The following is a 20,975-nucleotide window of genomic DNA, read 5'->3' as shown; positions in this document are numbered from 1 at the left end:
GTACACAAGACACGGACTTAAATAGAAGCTTTAATAAAAACCAAATCGCCAGCAATGTGGAATAAAACGTATTCATTTTATTAACAGACGTCTCGACAAAACAATTGTCATCATCAGTGAAAATATAATGTACAAGCGGAAACAATCACTGATGATGACAATTGTTTTTGTCGAAACGTCTGTTTGATAAAATGAATACGATTTATTCCACATCCTTGTAGGTAGGCCTACACTTGTCACAAAATATATGCAGTAGATTTGCGTCAATGATAAAAGATGAAAAATCCCCGTACAGCCACGCAACTATGAACCATTTTGTCCGTTTAAAAAGCGTAAAAACGGCAGAGGCTATGAAAACAACACCAGATAGGTAAATAAAACAGACATCGTTAAGTGCCCCGTCTTGCCCCTACGTGCCGGCGCCCATGATCCCATCGTAGGGTAGTGTGGTCGAGGGTCGTACAGCATAATTGCTTCCAGGCTATGTCAAAGACATTGCTTGCTACCACAATTTGCTATTAAAGGGCTCTGGAGAAAAAAAAATGAAACTACACTAAAAAATTAACACAACAGGCGCAGAAAATAAAATAGCTTACTCAGCAATCCCAACGTGACGCAGCAGGCGCAATGCGTTTGAAATCCAAATTATTCCCGAGTGTACAAGTAGCTATTATTTGTTTTGTTGCCCTTATCTTGCTTGTTAAGTGATGATACTGGTCCAAATAGTGGCTAAACTATTTTTTAAACTATTTGCCAACTGCACATGTAATTGTCAGCGCCAAAAAGTAAAAATGTCTTTAATACGCGCCAGACGCCAGTCTGTGTAAAAAAACAAAAACAATTATATCATGTTGTTTCTGTTTTTACTATTTATGGCAATATTCAACTGTCGTTTACACAGATATTACAGTATATTGACGGTGATGTAACTGATGAATTGAGCACAAAATGTCGTACAACCAAAAGTTTCAAAGAAAATTGAAAAAGCTGACTGCTTTGCTAATTTCAACATTGACAGATTTTGATGAGGGGACAGAAAACCACGAATCATGCATGGAATTCTCCCTTTCCAACTTCCTGCACCACAGGTTTTTAGAAGCTGACAGTCATAAAATTGATCGACAGTTTAAGGCACTAAGTGAAAAGTTTTTTATTCATTCACAACCGGGAAAGGCAAAAACCCTTGAGACTTTAATAAAAACGTTTTTATCCAATGACATTTCAGAGTTGAGTTTTTCTAAAAGCCAAGTGCATTACAGCTTGCTTAACATAATACTCAACCTCTCTGACAGTCCAATTAATGTGTCATATTCCAAAACTAGACGAAAGACTGAAAAGGTAAAAAAGGATGCATTTAACTGGCAAGCATATCTTCTGGATGGTGAAGACAATCCAAAACTATGGGGATGGGATGAGTCTCCTCTCTCAACTGATGATGAAGATACAGATTTTGGTGATGAACCAACCCAGACTAAACTTCACAATGAACCATTAGAGCAAAGAAAATCACTAAATTTTGTTTTAGAGGAACAAGTAGATGATGTTAAGCTTGTTGAAAGTTATTGGAAGCATGAACCATCAGCAGTTATGCAACATGCAGTTCATAACAGTTTAAGCACATTGCAAAGTCCACAGTTTAATACAAATGATGGCTTGTGTTTAACAGAGTGGCATTTGATGAGGGAGACCTTATGGCTCTTGTCAGGCAGAAGTGACCTTCATGTCTTCCCTGATGTCAACGGAACGAATGGTGTTGCAGAGAACTTGCTACTGACTCACCAGACAGAAAAAAGTGTCCAGCAATCTCTTAAGCTTTTCAGTGATTGTGGAAATCAAGTTTCCAAACTTCGTAGTTTTGTGTTTTCCTCCAAATCCCACGAATCACTCACATATGAAGCATTTGCTGCTGCAACACTGTCTTACCTGAAGTGGATTGAAACTGATCTGCTTGAGATCGAAAAAAGGGTTGTCAAAATGGAAGAAACATTTTTGATGAACGACCTCCGTCAGTCGCTTATCCATCATCTTCGCATTTTGCACCTTGTGAGTAAAATATATGATTCATCTGTTGGATGTGACAAGGATGTGGAAAAAACTTCTGTGCAAGCATGTCGAATACTTGGGGCACTGTATGCATCCTTGTTAGATGAGTGGAATATGCAAATGTTAAATGACTGCCAGGAAATAAACAGCGTGGATGTTCTTCTCTTCTTGTGGCTTGAGTCTATACAACCTTATGTTGAAATTATTGACAACTGGGTTACATGTGGAGAGTTAATTGATCCCAAAAAGGAATTTATCCTGCAACGTCTTTCCAATGTCCCCAATTGCCAGGATGTGCGATTTTGGAATCAGGCTGTTTCGCAGTCAGTGGAAAATGACAAGCAGTTGTTGCCATGGTTACATCCTCTTGTTGAGAAGATCATCACTGGTGGCAAGTCTATGGAAATTGTGAAAACATTGAGGATTAGGCCAGCGAGTGATGGTAGACAGTTTGGCAACAATTGGAGAAGTGAAAAACTGTATGTCAGGTTTAAGCAGCAATTTCGATCTTTGCTTGGCTCCAAGTTGAACTCTGAACACTCAGTCACTCCTGAGAAGCATCACAAAAAGGATAAACAAGGCGACATATTGCTTCAAGCTAACTTTAAAATCCTTTGTAAACAGCAAAAATCAACACATGGACCAGATAATGTTTGTAAAGTAACGAAACTGTGTAGAAATTCAACACCATTGCCAGTAATGGTGCAGCAATCTCTTCATCCACTTGTGGAAACACAATGTGATGTTGCATGCAAAGATCTGTTGGAAATCTTTAAGACACATTTCGGTCTGTCAACGACATTAGAGGTGTTTCACAATTTTCACTTGATGGGTTGGGGGGACGTTTTACACGATTTCTGTTTGAGTCTGTTTCAGGACATTTCTACATATGGTGGAATCAACACGGACCTTGTCGGTTTAAACATCACATTACAAGAAGCAGTTGCCCGTAAAGAACCATCAGGTGTCGATGTGTTTGTGGCACTGAAAAGTGTTCCTAACAGTCGGCCCATAAACGAAGGGTTGCTTTCAAAAAAACCTACCATAGAAATAAAAACTGCCAAGCAGCTTATCAACGTAACTGATGATGTTTTGATTGAGTACGAAGTGCAGTGGCCTGTTGCTTTGGTTCTGACCAAAGAATGTGTGGCGATGTATCACAATATGTTCAGCTATCTAATGCAAATTAAGAGATCAATTCATAGTGTGGAATCACTTAAGTTTGAAACAATATACAAAGAGACACTAGAAGCCCCTGATGAAGGTGAAATGCCATTTGACAAAAAATGTCACAGGCTTTCGATTCTCAGAGCAAAGATTCTACACTTACTTAAGCACTGGCACAGTTTCATAATGGTCAGTGTAATTCAAGCTGAAAAAGAAGCCTTCACTAAAAAGTTGAGTTCTGCTCAGAATCTGAATGAGATAATTTGTGCACACGAAACTTTTCTGAAGAGGATTTGTTCCCTGTCGCTACTTGTAAGAAAAAGCCAGGCAGACAAACTGGTTCATGGAACCCTCATCAAAATTATGACACAGGCGATCAGCTTTGGAATGGTTTGGCAGCGTGGTGTGCAAAATATAAGTGACAAAACTTTGTTGAAAAGGGAATCAGATTTCAATGAATGCAGTGAGTTTCTAGGTCGAATTTTGAAAACAATTGCTAACAGAGGAGCAATGCCTGTACTTGATTCATTAGCTTATGCTGTTTTACCAGCCTAAACTGTGAGTGTGCTTTCAATTGTGTATCATTTTCATTTCGTAGAAGTACAATATTTCTATTTTGGAAAATTTGGTGTTTTTGATGGTTGATGTTGTAGATCAGGGTTGGGCGACCTGCGGCCCGCGGGCCACATGCAGTCCATTGATTAAAGTTGTGCGGCCGGCAAAGACACTTGGATGTTAAAAGTACTAGCAAACGAGTCCAATTATTATACTTTTTTTAGCACATTAGTGCGCCCGGTGCCATTTTTCTGCGACCTGAAAATATGCTGCTAGAATCAAATGCGAATTTTGCTTGTAGTAAGGCATTTGTTGTATGGAACGAAGTAAAATCACCTTGTGTTATATAGAAACGGTCCCCCAAATTTCTCCAGCGGTTTCCCAAAATTGGGATTTGGCTATTTTTTGGTATTTAAATGAAACACTTGCGGTCTCTTAAAACTACTTAGCGGTCACCCAAACCTTAAAAAAACCTGATGACAACAGTTATAAAAATAAATTTATTTGCACTACAAAAGAACTACTATTTTGCTACTGATTTGAAAAAAAACTATGACCCATTCATGGTTAACTGCTTCATCTCTTTATCAACTTCTACTTCATTTTCGTCTTTAAACTTAGAAATTTCTTCTGTCAAGTTTTCACACTCCTGGGCACATTTAACTTGCTGGCCGTGAATTGTTTGCTTGAGTTCTGCCCCGAATTCATCCAGCACTTTTACACCAAGTGATGAACTCTCAAGCGTTGTAAAGTCCCTGAATTCATTCTCGTTTCTTTTAAATGCTGCAAGAAACTGCCGCAAAGTTTCATCGCACTGGGACTCTTTCATCTCAAACCACTTTTCTACCACTTCTTGCAAAGGATCACAAATTCTTTTCTTTAATCCCGTTTCACATTCAGCATATGCACCGGTCACTCCTGTCAGCAAACAATTCATGTAATGGTTTTGAATCTGCTGCTGTTTCCTGCAGTGCTCCAACTGTTCATGCATCACCTTTAGTTTTAGTTTGTTAAGGTGCATGAAGTAACTGTGAACTTTGCATAGTGACACAATCACTGATTTCACTTCATTTTTACGATGTATAGGGGATGGTAATGTTTGAAGAATTAACTGTGGATTAAATTTTCCATATTTCTCTGGTTTTTGTATGACTGCCCATGGTGCTGATGGATGTAACAATGAAACAGATAACAAATCGCTACAACAACCGTCCAGCTCTTTGATACATGTTTCTGTTTTCTGCTTGATGTGTTTAAAAGTTTGACTGTAAAAATACTTTTCTGGAAAATCGGGTGATGGTTGTTTTTCATCTACAGGCAGATTGGCTTTAAGCAAAGTCTGGTAGGAAACTAGTTGTTTGTAGAGTTTTGACAGGTTCGATTCAAGTTTTGCAACATATTGTAAATTAAGGTGTTTCAAACTTCCATCACAAACATCAAGACAAGACACAGGGGTCATTTTAGCAAACTTCCATCCACTTAACTGGGGTATAGACAAATTATCAACATTATTGGCTACAGATTGTTTGGCTAAGCTACCTTTAAGCTTCTGCATTCGTTGAATGTGAGAAATTAAAATTTTTCTTGCAATAGGAACAGTTGGGCCAGATGTTTGATGAGCTAGAAGTTCACGAAATTCTCCCGTAAGGTCAGTGAGTTCATTTTCGATCTGCTGCACTGTCGCTGTCCTTGAAGATAAAGCCTCAGATAACAGCATACATTGCCTTTCTAGTTGAACTACTTGCGATTTTAGCATGTAAGCACGTCGGATGTCGTAACTTTCTTCTGACTTCTCTTCAGTGAGTTGTTGAAACATTTTCTGCATGTTTTCCAACTCCGATTTCACTTTTTCATGTTCATTGTCAAGTGCCATTGTGGATTACCAACACAACTACAAACCTAAATAAGAAACGATAAATAGAAAAATGATTTCTTATGTACTGGAAGTATGTAGGCTTCTACATTTTAAGTGAAGTACAACAAAGCAGATTGAAAAATAAAATACTCATGATAATGTTTCTGCTGTTTTACTATTTTATCTGCCTTGTTTTGTGTTTATAGAGTGCAAACTACAACAATAGGGACAAAACATAAAAAATATTTGCAAGAATTATTAATGAAGCAGAGAGAAAATTTTTAAATATCCAAGACCACAAATCCCACAAAACATTTTCTCTTGGCACATAAAACAAGTCAGCAACAAAATCCAAAACACGCTCAATGTTTTGCCTAGCTGTTCTATGTTGCTTCTGGCAGTATGTTTCGACAGTTTCCTTTGGAAAAGTTCAAAAACTTTTTTCAGACAGTCCACTTGAGGCATCGAGTGTCCTGATGTGTTCCCAGGCATTTGATTGAACAGTATCGTGCTCCACAAGAAACACAAGTGTACGATGACAAAAATCCACAAACAGAACAAAAATGTCGGGCAGGAAACCTGAAAAAATACAATCTTTTAAACCTTTTAATCACACAAACGTTGCTTAAAAAGAAATGCTTAAAATCAATACACCAACATTACAAGCAATAAATGTTGCATATTTTTTTGTCAATATCTGATTTTTAACAAATTACATTTATTATTTTCATGTAAGCTTGCTAAATCCGGACATCATGACCAGTTAATTTGTTAACCACTAACAGTTTACATACTTGGATGGTGGCACGGAAGCTGTGAAATAGTTTGGCAATTCGCTGTTTCCAAGTCCTACCCTTTCCTCCTCAAGAACTGCAGCAAACGTTTTACGGAACCGCTGCTTGAAGTGATCTCCTCTCAGACGCTTTTTCTTTTTTGAAGGCTGAAATGGGTGTTAATAATTACACTTTCAGTAAAGAGGCAAATGTGTTTTCAAATTATAATTGAAAACATAACAAACTTTAACAAATCATTTCGCTGAATTCCTAATGTTTTCTGGGGTAACAATATTGTAGAATTGCCAGATGTCCAAAAATTCTCAAACATGGCTTGAATTTTGCCTATTGAAAGCTAACAAAAAGACCGGATCTTGTACAACTTTGTGTTTTTGTAACTTATTTGAAAACAAAACTGGGCTTTTTATCTTTGTGATAAAAAGGATATTTTGTTAAAAATAGGACTATTTGGGTTGGTAATATGTAACAACATGCGATATAACACATGTTTGGTGTTGCCTAAGATATTTATTGAAACCATCAGGAATTTTACTCACACAATAATGGTAACTCTAATATATATATTGTGAAATGACACTTCAAAGCTGACTGCACTCTGTTTGTGAACAATGTTGATTAAAATCGTCCACCTGTGTTTGCTGTTCTGTGTCATCATCTTCATGGTCTGAAGGAATTCCAAACTTTGGACGTTTCTTTTTTGGTGCATCCAAATGTTCCAACGGATCCTCCTTTAGGCAAATATGTATTATTTTACAAGGGCTAGGAACAAAACATAAAGTCATTTAAAGGTTTATTCAGATGCAGAAAATGAACATGACATCTGTGTTTATCATCTTGTACATTGCTAAAAAGGCATTGTTTTAAAGTATAACAATTTATTGGTGAGACCTGCTACAATAATAATGTTATAAAATACAATAAATCATTTTATTTGACAAAAGAACACGACTATAACAACAGCTGAGATTAAATTTTTTTCCTGTGCCCCTAATAGGTCATTTACTAATGGTTGAAAAAACACAACATGCAGCAATAATTTTAAGTTGTTACTACAACAGTCTGGTATTGAAGTATATATACTAATGTTGTTTCCGAAATAAATCAATTGTCATGCATAAATGTGCATGAAAAAACAACTTACTTGAAAATTATCTTTTTCCAGCGCTTCAAGTTGTTTGTTTAATCTTCTCTGTCGCGTTGCTACATCCAAAACTCTTCTTGAATTTGCATCATGAATTCGAGAGGATTCCCTCCTTCCAGTTGTCGTAGAATCAATACCGGGAGGCATCACCTAAAGTTATGTCCTAAACGCAGCAATTAGCAACTAGTATATTTGAAAGCGACCAAAACAATAAACAAACAACATTCAATCGCACATGTTAAAAAAATCTGCTGTTGCAGTACGCTCATCCATTTTATTTACGATTGGGAAAGCCCCGCGAAGACAGAAATTTTGTTTTTATGTGCAGGGTTTCAGTGAAGTGATTTAGTGAAGAAGCAGGTGGTTAAAGATTGGTTATTCTGTAGTTAAAGAATTATTGACGATATACTTACGTTTTTGCTTTTTGTTTTAAGGTTAACTTGAACTTTAAACAATTATTTTACGCGTTGCCTTTGTTTCTCTGTGAACAAAATTTTTTGTGTCATTAAATTTACAATTTTCCAAATGACTTTTAGAGCGTGTGCACATTTAATACTGAAAGGCAATACAATATGCCACACAAGTCGTAAATGATGTGATAGGATCTTACTTTTGTAGTACACTGTATAGAGTTTTATTTCAATGCTTGTGTTTATAAAAAGAGTCTTAATTCTGATGGAATATTAAAAAAAGTGTACTGAGAAGTGAAGACAGCATATCACAACAAAAATGTACAAATACAGTGTGAAAAATACTACACACAGATATGTTCATAATCCAAGTTTCTGTTTTTGTGTTGATTCCTACCTGACAATAATGTTTCAGTTTAAACCCAAATATAGTTTGATTGATTCAACAGCCAACATAACTCAATCAAATAATTTTTGTCAACAGCATGTGACAATATTTAGTAACAACTTTGCACAATTGTCAGTTTATTATGTCATCAAGCAGGACACATAATCATTCTTTGTCTTTACTATGGAAAGGAATCACTAATGTGTGTCGAGGGTTCATTAATCTGCTTGCCTACGTGCAATACGGAATTGATAAAGTGCAACATGTCCAAGATTTCATCATGTACCCCATAAATGCTATACAGAATGGGACAACAGCTGCTTCAAAGTTTACAACTTCAATAGCATCACTTCTATACACAATCATAGCTCCTGTGGTTATAATAGTCAGCCAAGTTTTCGCTGTGTTCAGCTCAACTTTCAATGGCACTCTTGGACTTTGTCGGGGATTTGTAGGCACAGTTTCAGACCTGTTGTATTGTTCTGGATTTTACTTGTATCGCTTTATTGTTCAGGCAGCAACTGGTATCTTTCTTGTAAGGCAGCAAACAATGCCTGCCTCACAATCACCTGATGGGAACAATGGAAATGAAAATTTGCATCATGACTGAATATATGCTCAAGTTTCACATTTTTTGTTTTCACAAGTTTCACAAAGTGCCTTTAATAATTTAACACAACAAAGTATATTAAGAATGAAACATTGGGAAAAAGTGAAAGGCTTCTAAAGTACAAAATATTTCTTTTTTTTACTGACGACATACATGCATTAAAAAGCAAAATCAAAACTTTGAACCAAAATGTCATTGCACTGTAGTGTTTTTGTCTCCGCATATTTAAGCTTTAACCAATCATGAAAAGTGACATGCCGATTACATTGTACACCATGAAATAGAAAATGTTTTCCTTCCCAAAAATATTTATCATCATATGTTGCTCAAAATTAAAATCATACAAAACTGTTTTTTCCACACATTGATTTTCATTGCTATAACTCACATGACAGTTTAAAATATTTTTATATTGCTGTTTGTGCATTGCATTGTCCCCAATTAACATTGCCCCAACTTGTGATAATATTGCCATATTCCTACATATAAGCATTTACTATCATTTGGTGTATCTAGCACTGAAAGCTTGCTGTTGCTTGGTTACAATACAAGATATCAGAAGTGGGATTAAACCCATACCTCTATATGGAGATCACATATATCATTTACATAATTTTTGTTTCTTAGTTTTGTTTTGTAACAGTATTTTTCATGCAAATGTATATTTTACATATATATAATAATGTTATGCCTTTTTTGTGTTGCAATGCAATGTATGTGATTATGTAGTAGAACAAACAATGCAGTTGGTTGTGAGATTTTTTCGCTACAAATTAACATAAAATTGACACATTAGTATTTATTGCAATTGGTGAACTGCAAAAATTTTGCCTGTATAACTCTATTGCAAACTTACAATATTTAGATCAGTGCTTTTCAACCGGGTGTATTGTACACCCCAGGGTGTACCATATTTTTTAAAAGGTGTACCACTTTGATGGGGTGTACCAGATACAAAATTTAATATACCTATGACTAGGTATCTCAATAGGCAGGTTGACGTTTTAGCACAGGCTGACTGGAGTGTACAATACATGACACAACATACATCTCAAGTTTGGGTTGATTTTAAGTTACAAACCTCTATTTGTGATGTCATAATTTAATAGTTTACTTAATAATCGTTGTTAATGGTAGTTCTTTTTGAAGTAGAAAGTGAATTATAGATTATGGCTTGTTGGTATTGTGCTCATCATTATTCCTGTTAGGACCACAGATTCAGTGTGTCGCAGAGTTGAATAATTTTTTCACTGGGGTGTACAAATTTTGAGTAAACGTTAAAAGGGTGTACCGTTTAAAAAAAGGTTGACAAGCACTGATTTAGATAACACTAAAATTCCCTGTGGCATTTACATTTCATTTATTTTTTAATATTTTTTGCATGTAGAAATATTTATATTGTGGCAGTAAGTACTAATAGATTTATGATATATATTCACCATTTTATGCAAACATGTCGGTAGCATGGTTAAAACTGTTATTTTTATATTGATTTGTTTTAAATGCTGTACATTTTTGAACTGTGTTGTTTTGTTTCAGAGAAAAATACTACTTTACTAAAGACTGTAGAAAGTAAATGCCTTAAACATAGATTTTGTCAAATTTTCATCTAAAATCTGCATGAAGTATTTAAGTATTGAGGTTTTGGTTGAAATTCTCCGCTATGTTCCTTTAAAGGACCACGTCCTATCAACACAACATGTTAACGATCATTTTCGTGAAGCAACATTTTATACACTAAAAAAGTAAGTTATGTATTTTTGTAAGTTGCTGGTTGTTTGGTTACAATGCAAGTATTTTAAAACTCTAAAAACTTTATTGCTTTTTAGTTATTTGTCATTTGAGAAAGAATATTGGGTCAATGGTGCCAATGTCATGGAAATTCTTAGTCAATGTCGATCGAGATTAAAACACCTGAACCTCACCAATTGTTATTGGCTGAATTCGGAACATTTTCGCCCAATTTATCGATGCTCTAATTTAACTTCTCTTGAATTAGTTGGCTGCAAAACTATTACTGGAAAGTGTTTACTGAAGATATGCTCAGGTAAGGAATAGTAACAAACTTGAACATTAAATTGTTGTTGTTAGGTTGATCCAGTGGTGGGATTCAAATTTTTTGTCAGCCGGTTCTACCACAAAAGTCATATTTTTCAGCCGGTTCATTAACAGTAACTAGTAATGCTAACCGGTTGGATGGTCTCATAAAATTCAGTAAAATGGTTCTATAGAACTGGTGCGAACCGACTAAATCCCACCACTGAGTTGATCCTGTTGAAAAGTGTTGTTTTTTTTGTATTTTTTATTTGAAGGTTTATCATTTTTGTCAGAGCTGTCATTAACTGTTACTGAACAGTTAGTTAAGCAAGTTGAATCAGAGCTTGAAAGTAATACCCATGTAAGAAAATTGTTTTTGTGTGTAAATCTGTGCACATGGATAAATATGCATGTTTGTTTGATAGGTTATTCCCAAACTGAACATAACATCATTACAACTGGAATTTGATGCACCTAAAAGACCTACTTTGCTATTGGATAGCTTTATAACCAGTTTAGTGATGATATAAAAAATTTATATCATGTTAAAAACAGGCTTATAATGCAAGATTTGTAATCAAGTCATGGCATTTTTTATACTGTCACATTTTGTGTAACTATGTTATAAGTTGACATTACTTATCTGATAAATTCAGCACACTCAAATCAGTGTGTGTATTAGGGATGGGATGAGTACTCGGTACTCGGTACTCGGTATTGATGGTATCGAACGATTTCAGTGGTATCGATACTTGTACTCACTACTCGGTATCGAAAAATTATGTTTCAGTTTTCGATACCAACGTGCGAGTACCGAAGGCCGATTTACACCATAAGAATACAGGCAACTTTCAGCCAATATTTGCTTCTGACAGCACAAAATTGGAAAAAAAATTCCGCCAGTTTACATATATCTTTTTCTCTATTGCGTGGAGATTAAATTTTTCTGCATGTGCGTGTGCACACCTGTACCCCGGCCATGGCAGATAAATTAGCGAGTGATATACAACTAAGTACAACAATACACTTAAGTACTCAGTAATCATACTCGGTACTCGGTATCGAAGGTATATACATGTGGTACTCGTACTCGGTATCGAAGGTATATACATGTGGTACTCGTACTCGGTATCGGTACTCGCTTCAAAACCTGGTATCGTCCCATCAGTACTGTATATTTCTTATATCAGTCCTTATTTAATATGATGCCATATTTTTGGACAAAATTGATATCCCCAATGTTTTGTTATAAGAAATACACAGACTGATTTGAGTGTGCTGAATTTGTCAGCCAATTATTGTCAATATATGTGACTGAAATTGTCTGTTGAGCATCCTTGGATCAGGACGATTTGTGTACTAGTACATCTTTATTATGTCATAAGTTGGTTGCAAAAAGTCCACTGTAAATCTCATCTGCGAATTTTTTTAGTGTCAGCCTTGACTTGTTTCTTAAAAACTCAATATTTTCAGATTTTTTAGAGAATTGCCTTTGTCCATCTGAGAATGGCTTGAAAAAATTTCAAATTTTTACTAGTTTAACTGAACCAGGTTTTTGGAACTTGAAATATTTGCTTCCAGAATTTCATAAGTATTTGAAACAGGTGATGTCGTTTATTTGATTCAGTGGCTTAGACAATTAATATGGTCAACAATCTGAGTTAAGCTTTGTTTAGCTTTGTTAATCATTTTTTACATCAGTAGAAAAATGAAACAATATCTTGATTAGATTTTGATTGAGGGGTCAATTATAATGTGGTTAAGTAGATTGATGGCTGATTTCTTTAGAGACTAAACTTAGCTTAAGATCGGCAGTCACAAGTATCAGCCAAAAGTTCGTGTTGTTTTTCTATTTTTAGGCAGTTTCTGTTTCTGTTCATGGACAAATTTATTTGCATGATTTTTACGACAGCACTCCAAAAATTGATCGAATTCACCAAAGTCTATCAAAATTTATGAACATGCTTCGTTTTCTACGTTTCTGCACTATTCATAGATTTGGTAATAGCTTTGTAAAAACAGAAAAACATAGCAATCTAGATTTAAGAGCAACTGATTTAAACAAACACTATACATGATTACATTTTTACTAAACAATGTATGTCAACACTTAATATGTTATTTCCTTTTTGTTTCTGTGTTTAAAACCTTTTGCAACTTATGCAACTGTGTAAAAATTACATGTGTTTACTTTACATGTAATTACACATTTTTATTGGCACATTTTATCATTTTGTAACAGTATTTTTCGGACATGTTTTTGGTAATATATTATTTTACTTCAGTTAATATTCTATCATTATAATTAAATAGTTCCTAAAAAAATAATCCTATTTCTTAATGTTTTTTAGCTATGGACAAACAAGGAGAACTAACCGAGTTATCTGTTGAATTTCTTCCTGAAATATCGAAAGCCAAAGAAAATTGTGAACGTTTGAAATTTCCTAATTTGATGTTTCTACAAGTAAAGGTGAGTTGTTAGTTGTGTTTTGGAAAGACTCCTGTTGTGGGTTCGAATCCCACTGCAGGCTAGATTTTTCTAGCCTGTGCCTTGCCATATGGGAATGCTTGGTGACCGACTGATTCAGTATATGTCTTTAATAGGCCTGGCGTAATATGATTTTTGGGTGTGTGTTTATTTTCGATACAAAACATTACATTTTTTGTCAGCACTTTACTTGCCCTGAACGTATACTGGAGCAAATTGAGGCACCAAATCTCCATACACTAAAGCTTTCATGTCATGTCGCTGATCCTGAGGTAATAAAATGCTGTTTTTTTGTTGGTAATAAATCATGAAACTCTTCCAAAGCTGAATGCAATGTGCAAGAAAATTGGTGAGCATCAATTGCACAACCAGTGCACACTCTTTCCACCTATAAGGTCTCATCGGTGCAGCTGGTGACAAGACATCAGGTGTATTTGATAGTGTAGCCATCAGTGGTGGGATTTACATTTTTTGTCATGCTAACCGGTTGCTGATCTCATAAAATTTCGTGAGATGGTTCCACAGAACCAGTGCGAACCAGCTGAATCCTACCACTGGTAACCATCCAATGGCATTTCAGTTTGTTGGTAGTAGCAGGCTAAAAAGCACTGCCTTATTTACTCTGTTCGATGCCACACTTTCTCGTCACCGGCTGCAGTGATGAGAGCTTATAGGTTGAACAGTGTGCACTGTCTGCATGTTGCTTAACATTTATTGTTACTTCCAACAAACTGGAGTGTCGTAAGATGGGTACACTAGCCAATACGGCCTATGTCCCGTCACCAGCTGCACTGATGAGACCTTGCTGTTCGAACAGTGGGCAATGTCTGCAGTTTATCGTTTACTGGCTTTATGCTTTTACATTAATTGCACAGTCTTTTAAAAACAAAAATTGACATTCTCATGCCACTGCATGTTTTAAGGAACTTTTGTTAGGTTTTAAATTTTTTATAATATTTCTTACACATTGCGATTCTTAAGTTAACAGCAAGCAAAGCACATTGAATCATGTATTTTTCTTCCTGAGTAATGTTAAGTGGTGATTTATTTAATACAGAATCCTATAGTAGCTGTTTCTCAGTTAAAAATACCTTGTGATTCATCTCTAGTAAGAGCTTCATTGTAGCTTTTTTACCCAGAATTAATCACTCATTTTTTCAGGAGGTTGAATGGATGAATTATTTAGAACGTTTTCCTTCTCTGAAACACCTTCATCTATTTGGAAAGGAAATTCCAAGCAGCAAAATTCCTGAACTTTGTAGCGACAGCAAATACAATACGCAAATGGAATCTATTTCTCTTTCTCTATTTGCAACAACACTGAGCCCAACTGACAACAAAATTTCAAGACTTTTTTGTAGTTCTTCTCTAACTGAAATCAAGTTGAATTCGAGACACTTTAGAAAACCAGCTCCAGAAGTTACTAGTGACGAGTTGTCAGCAATAGCCAATGTGACCTCATTACAAAGTTTAACCCTGGAAAACTTTTCGTACCTCCATAATTTCAGATTTCTGGTTGCAATTGCAAAAGTAAGGAAATTGTCTTTGTATTATAATTCATTAGTAAATAATATGTATAGATTAAAAACTATCATTCACAAGAATTTTTTTGCAAATTGGCAATTATCTTAAATCCACTGTATTAAAAAAGTGTCTTATTATAAGGAAGCACTTTTATGACTCAGTTGTTGATTTCAATCACAAATGTTAGTGCATTATTCGGAAATGACTGATTCATATTTGTATGCAGACAAATATGTTCTTGATTCTCAGCAGTGTTTGAACCAGTACAATTGTAAAGCATCACACAACAAATATTGCTAAACGCTTTTTGACATTTTGTTCCACCGTATTTTTTTAATACAAACAAAAGTTTGTCAAAAATTTGGGACAATCCAGTCCAAACATTTCTTATGTGGTCCTGCATTTTGTCATTTTAGGATTTGTTGTCAAAATTTTTACCAATTGCTTTTAAAACAAAATTACTGTGTACGACATAACTAGTATATGTTTGTTGTTTCAGGGTTGTCAAAATCTGCGTTGTTTGAACCTGATTGACCTTGGAGCTAGTGGTTTGGCAACCTATATACAAAGTCTCAACAAAATGTTAACTTTGCTTCCTCACTTACAAGATTTAAGGTACTTCATTGGGGTTTACATCATTGGGCATAGTTTTACATTATTTATGGTCCCCTTCCCTGAAGGGTATCAACAATTTCTGGGCAACCTATGCGTAGTTTACAAGAATACTGGCAACGTTGCTCTGTGCGCACGCAAAAAAACTTTTTTTCGCAACTTATCAGTGTTGAAGTGGCTTTTTCTAACGATTGGAACTAACTTGACAGTAGCTTAAAGGGGACCTACGATGTATGTTGTTTTCAAAAAACAAGACAAGCATCATCAGTGCTAGCGATTTTTAGGGGGGCGTGAGAATAAATAAATAGTGTCAAGTGGGGCACGGCCAAAAAAGTTTAAGAACCCCTGATCTAGGAGTTTCATGCTTTCTCGATTGGTGCAATGTAAGGTATTCTAAGGGTTTTTTTAAACTTTTTATTGGATTCAGTCATTTTTCACCCTTTAATTCCCGAAATAATCGGTTTAAGGCCTAAAATAGAAGTACTAACATGCTCAGCCTGACGTCGGACAGACGTTTTACGAGACAGTCATTTCGGTGATTAGAAATCAGCTGTTTTTGCACAGCAATGCTATGCCGTTTTATTAAGTTATCATGCACATTTTCAGTTTTGGCGAAGGTTTCACACCTAAGACGTGATTAAAACTTGATAAACGTGCTTCTGTTTCAGATATGTCAAGCAAAACGTTGTTGATCAACATAGAGTTGAAAAAATGAACTTGATTTTTTGGAATCATAAATGGTCAACTTTCCCAACTTTCTTTAGTGTTTTTCTTGGTGTTGACTTTTTATAGTTAATTTTTTCAGGTTGGAGCATCAAGCTTTTGACGTCACAACCAGTTTTGTGTCAGCTTTAATGGAGTGCCGGCAACTCCAGACATTTAGTTTGCATTCCATACATGGATCATTTGGTCAGGATGTTTTTCCTCTTCTAGTCAAACTTATTTGTGATAATCAAGAACTTGTGCTCTTCAAAACATTACTTGGTTCATTTTCAAGAACTTCGTTTGACAAGGTAATATTTATTCAACTTGTGTTTCAACTTACAAGCTTTGTTGTGGTGGTTCGTTTATTTTTCGTTTTTCTAATGAACAATAATTTTTGTACCAAATGTTTTTCTTTTTTGTTTAAGAAACTACAAGCATTTCCAATAGATTAATTTGTTTTAGGTTAAAATCACTATCTTAAAAACCGAATTGGCACATAAAAACATCATGATATTAAGATAAAAATACCACTTTGATTAAAATGTGACAACTTACCAGTGTTTTTTTTAAATATTAGGTTGTTTAATTTACTTTTTTGTTTGTTTTTTAGATGATAAAAGCATTGAAAAAGGAAATGAAAAGACGACCTGCACTTAGAATTATCTACAACTCCAAAATGCATTGAATTTGCAAACCAAAATGAAAAAACTTTCTACTAAATATGAATTTTATTGTCATACATTTTTGTGAATAACATTTATTTAACTTGTTGACATTGCTTTAGAAAATTAGGGATTGTAAAGCTTTCTGATGTAAATGTATTTATAAATGCTGAGTGAGATTATAACTGAACATGGCGAAACCCACCGAATCAACGATGGATTTTCCATTTTGTCACGATGTGGGAAAATATGAACGCATCACAAAGATTGGCCAGGGAACTTTTGGGTGTGTTTTTGCTATAAACTATTGTCTGCATGTTCAAATGTTTTGTAATCACTTAGTGTTCTGTGCATTTAGTGCAATGAATGGAGTTACTGTTAATTAGGTTAAAAAGTTTAAACCTAATGATATAAAGACCATATCCTTTAATTAATTAAGATGATAATATGCTAATTTGTTTTTATGTCACTTTACCACATCAAAAACCATTTTATTTTGACACATATAACTTGCACAGTGCTTATATAACAAATCTTGTGCCTTTTACAAACACTTTTGTGGCAACTAATTTGATTTTAAAATCAAACTTTTTTCTGTGTGATAATTTGCCATTTCAACATGACCTAGAACTTATTCTATTACTAATTGTTGGACCTTAATTGTATTTTCTGACTGTTTTGTTATAAAGAAAAGTCACAATGATTTAAATTTGATTTTTTGTTTTAGAGAAGTTTTCAAAGCTCGTGATCGAAAATCTGGTCGATTGGTTGCACTGAAGAAAGTCATCATGGAAAATGAAAAAGAAGGGGTAAAAAAAACAATCTTTGAAATTTACTTGGTTTCAAGTAGATATATGAAGTGTCTAACTTATTTGTTTGATTGTTAGTTTTGGGTTTGGTGCCAGAAAGCTATTTTGTTTTTTATTTATTTGATTTAGTCTTGATTTGTGTGTTTTGGGTTTGATTAATGTTTGACTATTTTTCCAGTTTCCTATTACAGCTCTTCGAGAGATTAAAATTCTACAACTTCTCAGGCACGATAATGTAGTAGATCTGATTGAAATTTGCCGAACCAAACCCACACAATATAACAGGTACTATAGAGATCATAAACTCAACATGTGTTCTAAAGTCACAAAATGTTTCCAATAAAATGTTTCCCAATCATAAAAGTCAATAAAATTCTCTCCTTCCTCAATAAACTTTGGTTGTTCTGGATCTTTGCCTAATCTGGACAATTTGCTCCTTATCTAGGTTAACCTAGGTTTACTGTATTTGATTATACATTTGTTCACATGCAACAATCTGAGTGTAACTTATCTTCAGGTGCAAGGGTTCCATTTATCTTGTGTTTGAGTTTTGTGCTCATGATCTTGCTGGTTTGTTGAGCAATGCAGTGGTCAAATTTACTCTCGGGGAAATTAAGAAGGTAAAACTGCTTTTTGAACATTATTTGTTTATTATAATCATAAACAAAGGCTGACTGTTTGATGCTTATGATAAGTCCGCCGTTAACAGGCTAAATATGTATTATATTATTTTCAGAGGATGCCTTTATCGGTGAAATATATATTTCATGTTAAATGATTTTGAGTCAGAAGCTTTTCCTAATTTATTATTACTTACTGAAACAGTTTGACTCGGTGATCAATGACATTGACATGTCTACTATTAGAAGGAAAGATCCTGTGAAAAGCATTCACATTTACCTATATGAACAACATTGTTTTGTCATGACATTGTTAGTAACAATTCAAATTGTCCATTAAATAACAAACTGACACTTTTAAATTGTAGGTGATGCTTCAATTACTGGAAGGTTTATTTTATATTCATCGAAACAAAATTCTACATCGAGACATGAAAGCAGCAAATATTCTGATCACCAAAAATGGAGTTTTAAAACTAGCAGACTTTGGACTAGCAAGGTATTGTGAGTTTGCAACTCCCTAGAGTACTGTACTTGGCATTATAATATTCATCTAATGCTACTGTTGGGTGTAAAGATGTCATAAACACATGCCTTATGGCCTACCAGGTGTGACAGAAAACCCTGTGGTATTTGGGCATTTTTTCTGTCACCTCAAACAAACAATGTTAGGTGTAAAAATAATTAATAAGTGCCCTTTACCCATTTTGTTGTCAAGAAACTTATGAAGTATTTTGGCAATTTTTCTGCAACCTCCAATGAATATAAATGTTACAAACTTACTATAATATATAAATAGGCAGAAGGAAGGCATTTTCACTTGCCTAAAAAAACTCCACATTTTGATATGATTTTGCAGGGCATTCAGTTATGCAAAGACCGGACATGCCAACCGATACACAAATCGTGTAGTGACTCTCTGGTACCGACCCCCTGAGCTGCTGCTAGGTGATAGGGACTATGGCCCTCCTATTGACTTGTGGGGAGCTGGTTGTATTATGACTGAGATGTGGACTAGAACTCCTGTCATGCAAGTAAGTGTGCTGATGAAAAGAGCTACAGTTGTTTTGTCACAAGATGTGTATTGTTTCATTATCAACTTCTGAAGCTATTAAACCACAATGCTATAAAGGGCATTTTGGAGTGTATTTTTGAGGGACTAACATTTAAGCTTAATCGCTATTAATGTCCTATCTTGGGTTTAGTGACTTTATTTATTTACACCTCCTATCCCATGTGGAAAGCTTCATGAAATTCTGAAACGTTTATGTCATAGCGAATATTTACCCCGTTTTTTTGTTGTTTTGCACTGTTTTGTCATCAACTTGTAAAAACAATTAAATCATATCGCTTCCGAGAGCATTTTTGAATAAATTCCTTGTTTGGGAGCTAATGTTTAGCTTACTCCCTTTTAAGGCCTGGTTTCAAGTTTAAAGATATTTTAAAAAACTCTTATCCTATTCAGAAACTTGATCCAATTCTGATAACTGTTTTTCGTTTGTATCTTTTTATGGTCCCCTTGTATTGTTTTTTGTCTTGAAATCATTATTATTATTTCGGTTTGTTTTAGGGTCACACAGAGCAACAACAACTGACACTTATCAGTCAGCTTTGCGGCTCCATAACCCCTCAAGTGTGGCCTGATGTGGAAAAATATGAACTCTACTGTAAACTTGAACTACCCCAAGGTCAAAAGCGCAAGGTCAAGGAGCGACTAAAGGCTTACGTGAAAGACCAATATGCGCTTGATTTAATAGACAAACTCCTCAGTCTTGATCCAAAACACAGAATTGATTCGGACGAGGCCCTCAACCACGATTTCTTCTGGACCGAGCCACTGCCTTGTGATTTACTTAATATGCTTTCTCAGCATAAAACCTCCATGTTTGAATACCTCGCCCCGCCCCGTAAGCCGAGTAATGCTCATTCTAGTGGACATCATCACCACCCCAGACACCAACCAGCCGGTCCCGCAAGACAGCAACCTACCGACCCAGCCTATGACCGAATATTTTGAGCGCTTTTTATGTTTATGTTTAAGCTGTTTTTGTGTAACTGCCGATGAATGATCGAAGTAGCTATAGTGTGGAGCGCCGAAAAATGTACTTGCAAACGGCGTTCACCTGCTTAAATTTGAGTAAGTTTTTGTTGACCTTGAATGGACTTGTTTTTTTTTTGCCAACTGCACACGAGTTTTGCAACATCCTGTATGGACTCAAAACTAGTTGTGAGCTAGTTTTGCGCGGTTAAAAATGCCACAAAAGTAAAAAAACACTCTTTTGTATTCACATGTGGGTGTATAAAGTTTTTGTTTTGTGTTACATCGCATAAATAAAACGAAAATCGCCGAATATACGTTTATAGTATTTTCCACCAGACGACAGCTATCAACAAACACATCTGACATCAGATTTGTGGAATAATCAAGTGGTTGCCTAACAGAAAAAACTTTTTGGGCGTAAACCTAATAAATGCCAGTCAGGTATTAACACGACTTTGATAATAAAAAAATATAACATATCCAGCAGCGTTTCTTGGACGCTAATAATTGTTAG

At 35.1% G+C, this 20,975-nt stretch overlaps 5 protein-coding genes across 8 annotated transcripts; 3 read left to right on the top strand and 2 right to left on the bottom strand.

The window, feature by feature from the left end:
- Positions 1-684: 684 nt before the first annotated feature.
- On the top strand, positions 685-3,816 carry LOC145215478 (gamma-tubulin complex component 5-like). The gene has a single exon (XM_080084179.1). It carries the CDS (start codon positions 949-951, stop codon positions 3,763-3,765), a length of 2,817 nt encoding a protein of 938 aa, XP_079940305.1. The 5' UTR covers positions 685-948; the 3' UTR covers positions 3,766-3,816.
- Positions 3,817-4,251: 435 nt separating this feature from the next.
- On the bottom strand, positions 4,252-5,652 carry LOC145215481 (uncharacterized). Its single transcript, XM_080084184.1, has one exon. The coding sequence runs from the start codon at positions 5,636-5,638 to the stop codon at positions 4,316-4,318; it is 1,323 nt and encodes a 440-aa protein (XP_079940310.1). The 5' UTR covers positions 5,639-5,652; the 3' UTR covers positions 4,252-4,315.
- A 12-nt stretch (positions 5,653-5,664) lies between these two features.
- LOC145215484 (zinc finger HIT domain-containing protein 1-like) lies at positions 5,665-7,817 on the bottom strand. The gene is made up of 4 exons (XM_080084189.1): positions 7,556-7,817; positions 7,044-7,142; positions 6,415-6,560; positions 5,665-6,199 (listed from the first exon to the last, which is right to left on the bottom strand). The coding sequence occupies exons 1-4, from the start codon at positions 7,700-7,702 to the stop codon at positions 6,064-6,066; spliced, it is 528 nt and encodes a 175-aa protein (XP_079940315.1). The 5' UTR covers positions 7,703-7,817; the 3' UTR covers positions 5,665-6,063.
- Positions 7,818-8,004: 187 nt separating this feature from the next.
- Positions 8,005-17,117, top strand: LOC145215479 (F-box/LRR-repeat protein 18-like). 4 transcript variants are annotated; one of them, XM_080084181.1, is made up of 12 exons: positions 8,006-10,708; positions 10,793-11,010; positions 11,294-11,361; positions 11,426-11,513; positions 12,474-12,604; positions 12,860-13,001; positions 13,352-13,470; positions 13,671-13,760; positions 14,650-15,018; positions 15,512-15,627; positions 16,430-16,637; positions 16,940-17,117. In XM_080084181.1, exons 1-12 carry the CDS (start codon positions 10,584-10,586, stop codon positions 17,012-17,014), a joined length of 1,749 nt encoding a protein of 582 aa, XP_079940307.1. In that variant the 5' UTR covers positions 8,006-10,583; the 3' UTR covers positions 17,015-17,117. The 4 variants fall into 4 exon arrangements, with proteins under 4 accessions (XP_079940309.1, XP_079940307.1, XP_079940306.1 ...); XM_080084180.1 differs by having other exon boundaries at positions 8,007-10,708; positions 11,276-11,361; XM_080084183.1 differs by lacking the exon at positions 16,940-17,117 and having other exon boundaries at positions 8,005-10,708; positions 11,276-11,361; positions 16,417-16,479.
- Positions 17,106-20,771, top strand: LOC145215483 (cyclin-dependent kinase 9-like). The gene is made up of 7 exons (XM_080084188.1): positions 17,106-17,277; positions 17,719-17,800; positions 17,979-18,085; positions 18,318-18,420; positions 18,789-18,919; positions 19,280-19,454; positions 19,991-20,771. The coding sequence occupies exons 1-7, from the start codon at positions 17,183-17,185 to the stop codon at positions 20,435-20,437; spliced, it is 1,140 nt and encodes a 379-aa protein (XP_079940314.1). The 5' UTR covers positions 17,106-17,182; the 3' UTR covers positions 20,438-20,771.
- The last annotated feature ends 204 nt before the right edge of the window (positions 20,772-20,975 follow it).

Source organism: Phallusia mammillata, chromosome 2 (assembly GCF_965637545.1).
Source record: "Phallusia mammillata chromosome 2, kaPhaMamm4.hap1.1, whole genome shotgun sequence".
NCBI lineage: Eukaryota > Metazoa > Chordata > Ascidiacea > Phlebobranchia > Ascidiidae > Phallusia > Phallusia mammillata.
The sequence above is the reverse complement of the archived record's forward strand: the minus strand, read 5'-3'. Positions and strand labels throughout refer to the sequence as shown.

Excerpts from the sequence above, each read along its gene's own strand:
- LOC145215478 (XM_080084179.1), top strand. The coding sequence starts at position 949 with ATGTCGTACAACCAAAAGTTTCAAAGAAAATTGAAAAAGCTGACTGCT.
- LOC145215481 (XM_080084184.1), bottom strand. The coding sequence starts at position 5,638 with ATGGCACTTGACAATGAACATGAAAAAGTGAAATCGGAGTTGGAAAAC.
- LOC145215484 (XM_080084189.1), bottom strand. The coding sequence starts at position 7,702 with ATGCCTCCCGGTATTGATTCTACGACAACTGGAAGGAGGGAATCCTCT. Across the intron at positions 7,143-7,555 it reads TGGAAAAAGATAATTTTCAA|GAGGATCCGTTGGAACATTT; the intron begins GTAAGTTGTTTT and ends ATTTGCCTAAAG. Across the intron at positions 6,200-6,414 it reads GCTTCCGTGCCACCATCCAA|GTTTCCTGCCCGACATTTTT; the intron begins GTATGTAAACTG and ends GTATTTTTTCAG.
- LOC145215479 (XM_080084180.1), top strand. The coding sequence starts at position 10,584 with ATGAAGTATTTAAGTATTGAGGTTTTGGTTGAAATTCTCCGCTATGTT. Across the intron at positions 10,709-10,792 it reads ACATTTTATACACTAAAAAA|TTATTTGTCATTTGAGAAAG; the intron begins GTAAGTTATGTA and ends ATTGCTTTTTAG. Across the intron at positions 13,761-14,649 it reads GTCATGTCGCTGATCCTGAG|GAGGTTGAATGGATGAATTA; the intron begins GTAATAAAATGC and ends TCATTTTTTCAG.
- LOC145215483 (XM_080084188.1), top strand. The coding sequence starts at position 17,183 with ATGGCGAAACCCACCGAATCAACGATGGATTTTCCATTTTGTCACGAT. Across the intron at positions 17,801-17,978 it reads TGGAAAATGAAAAAGAAGGG|TTTCCTATTACAGCTCTTCG; the intron begins GTAAAAAAAACA and ends CTATTTTTCCAG. Across the intron at positions 18,086-18,317 it reads AAACCCACACAATATAACAG|GTGCAAGGGTTCCATTTATC; the intron begins GTACTATAGAGA and ends ACTTATCTTCAG.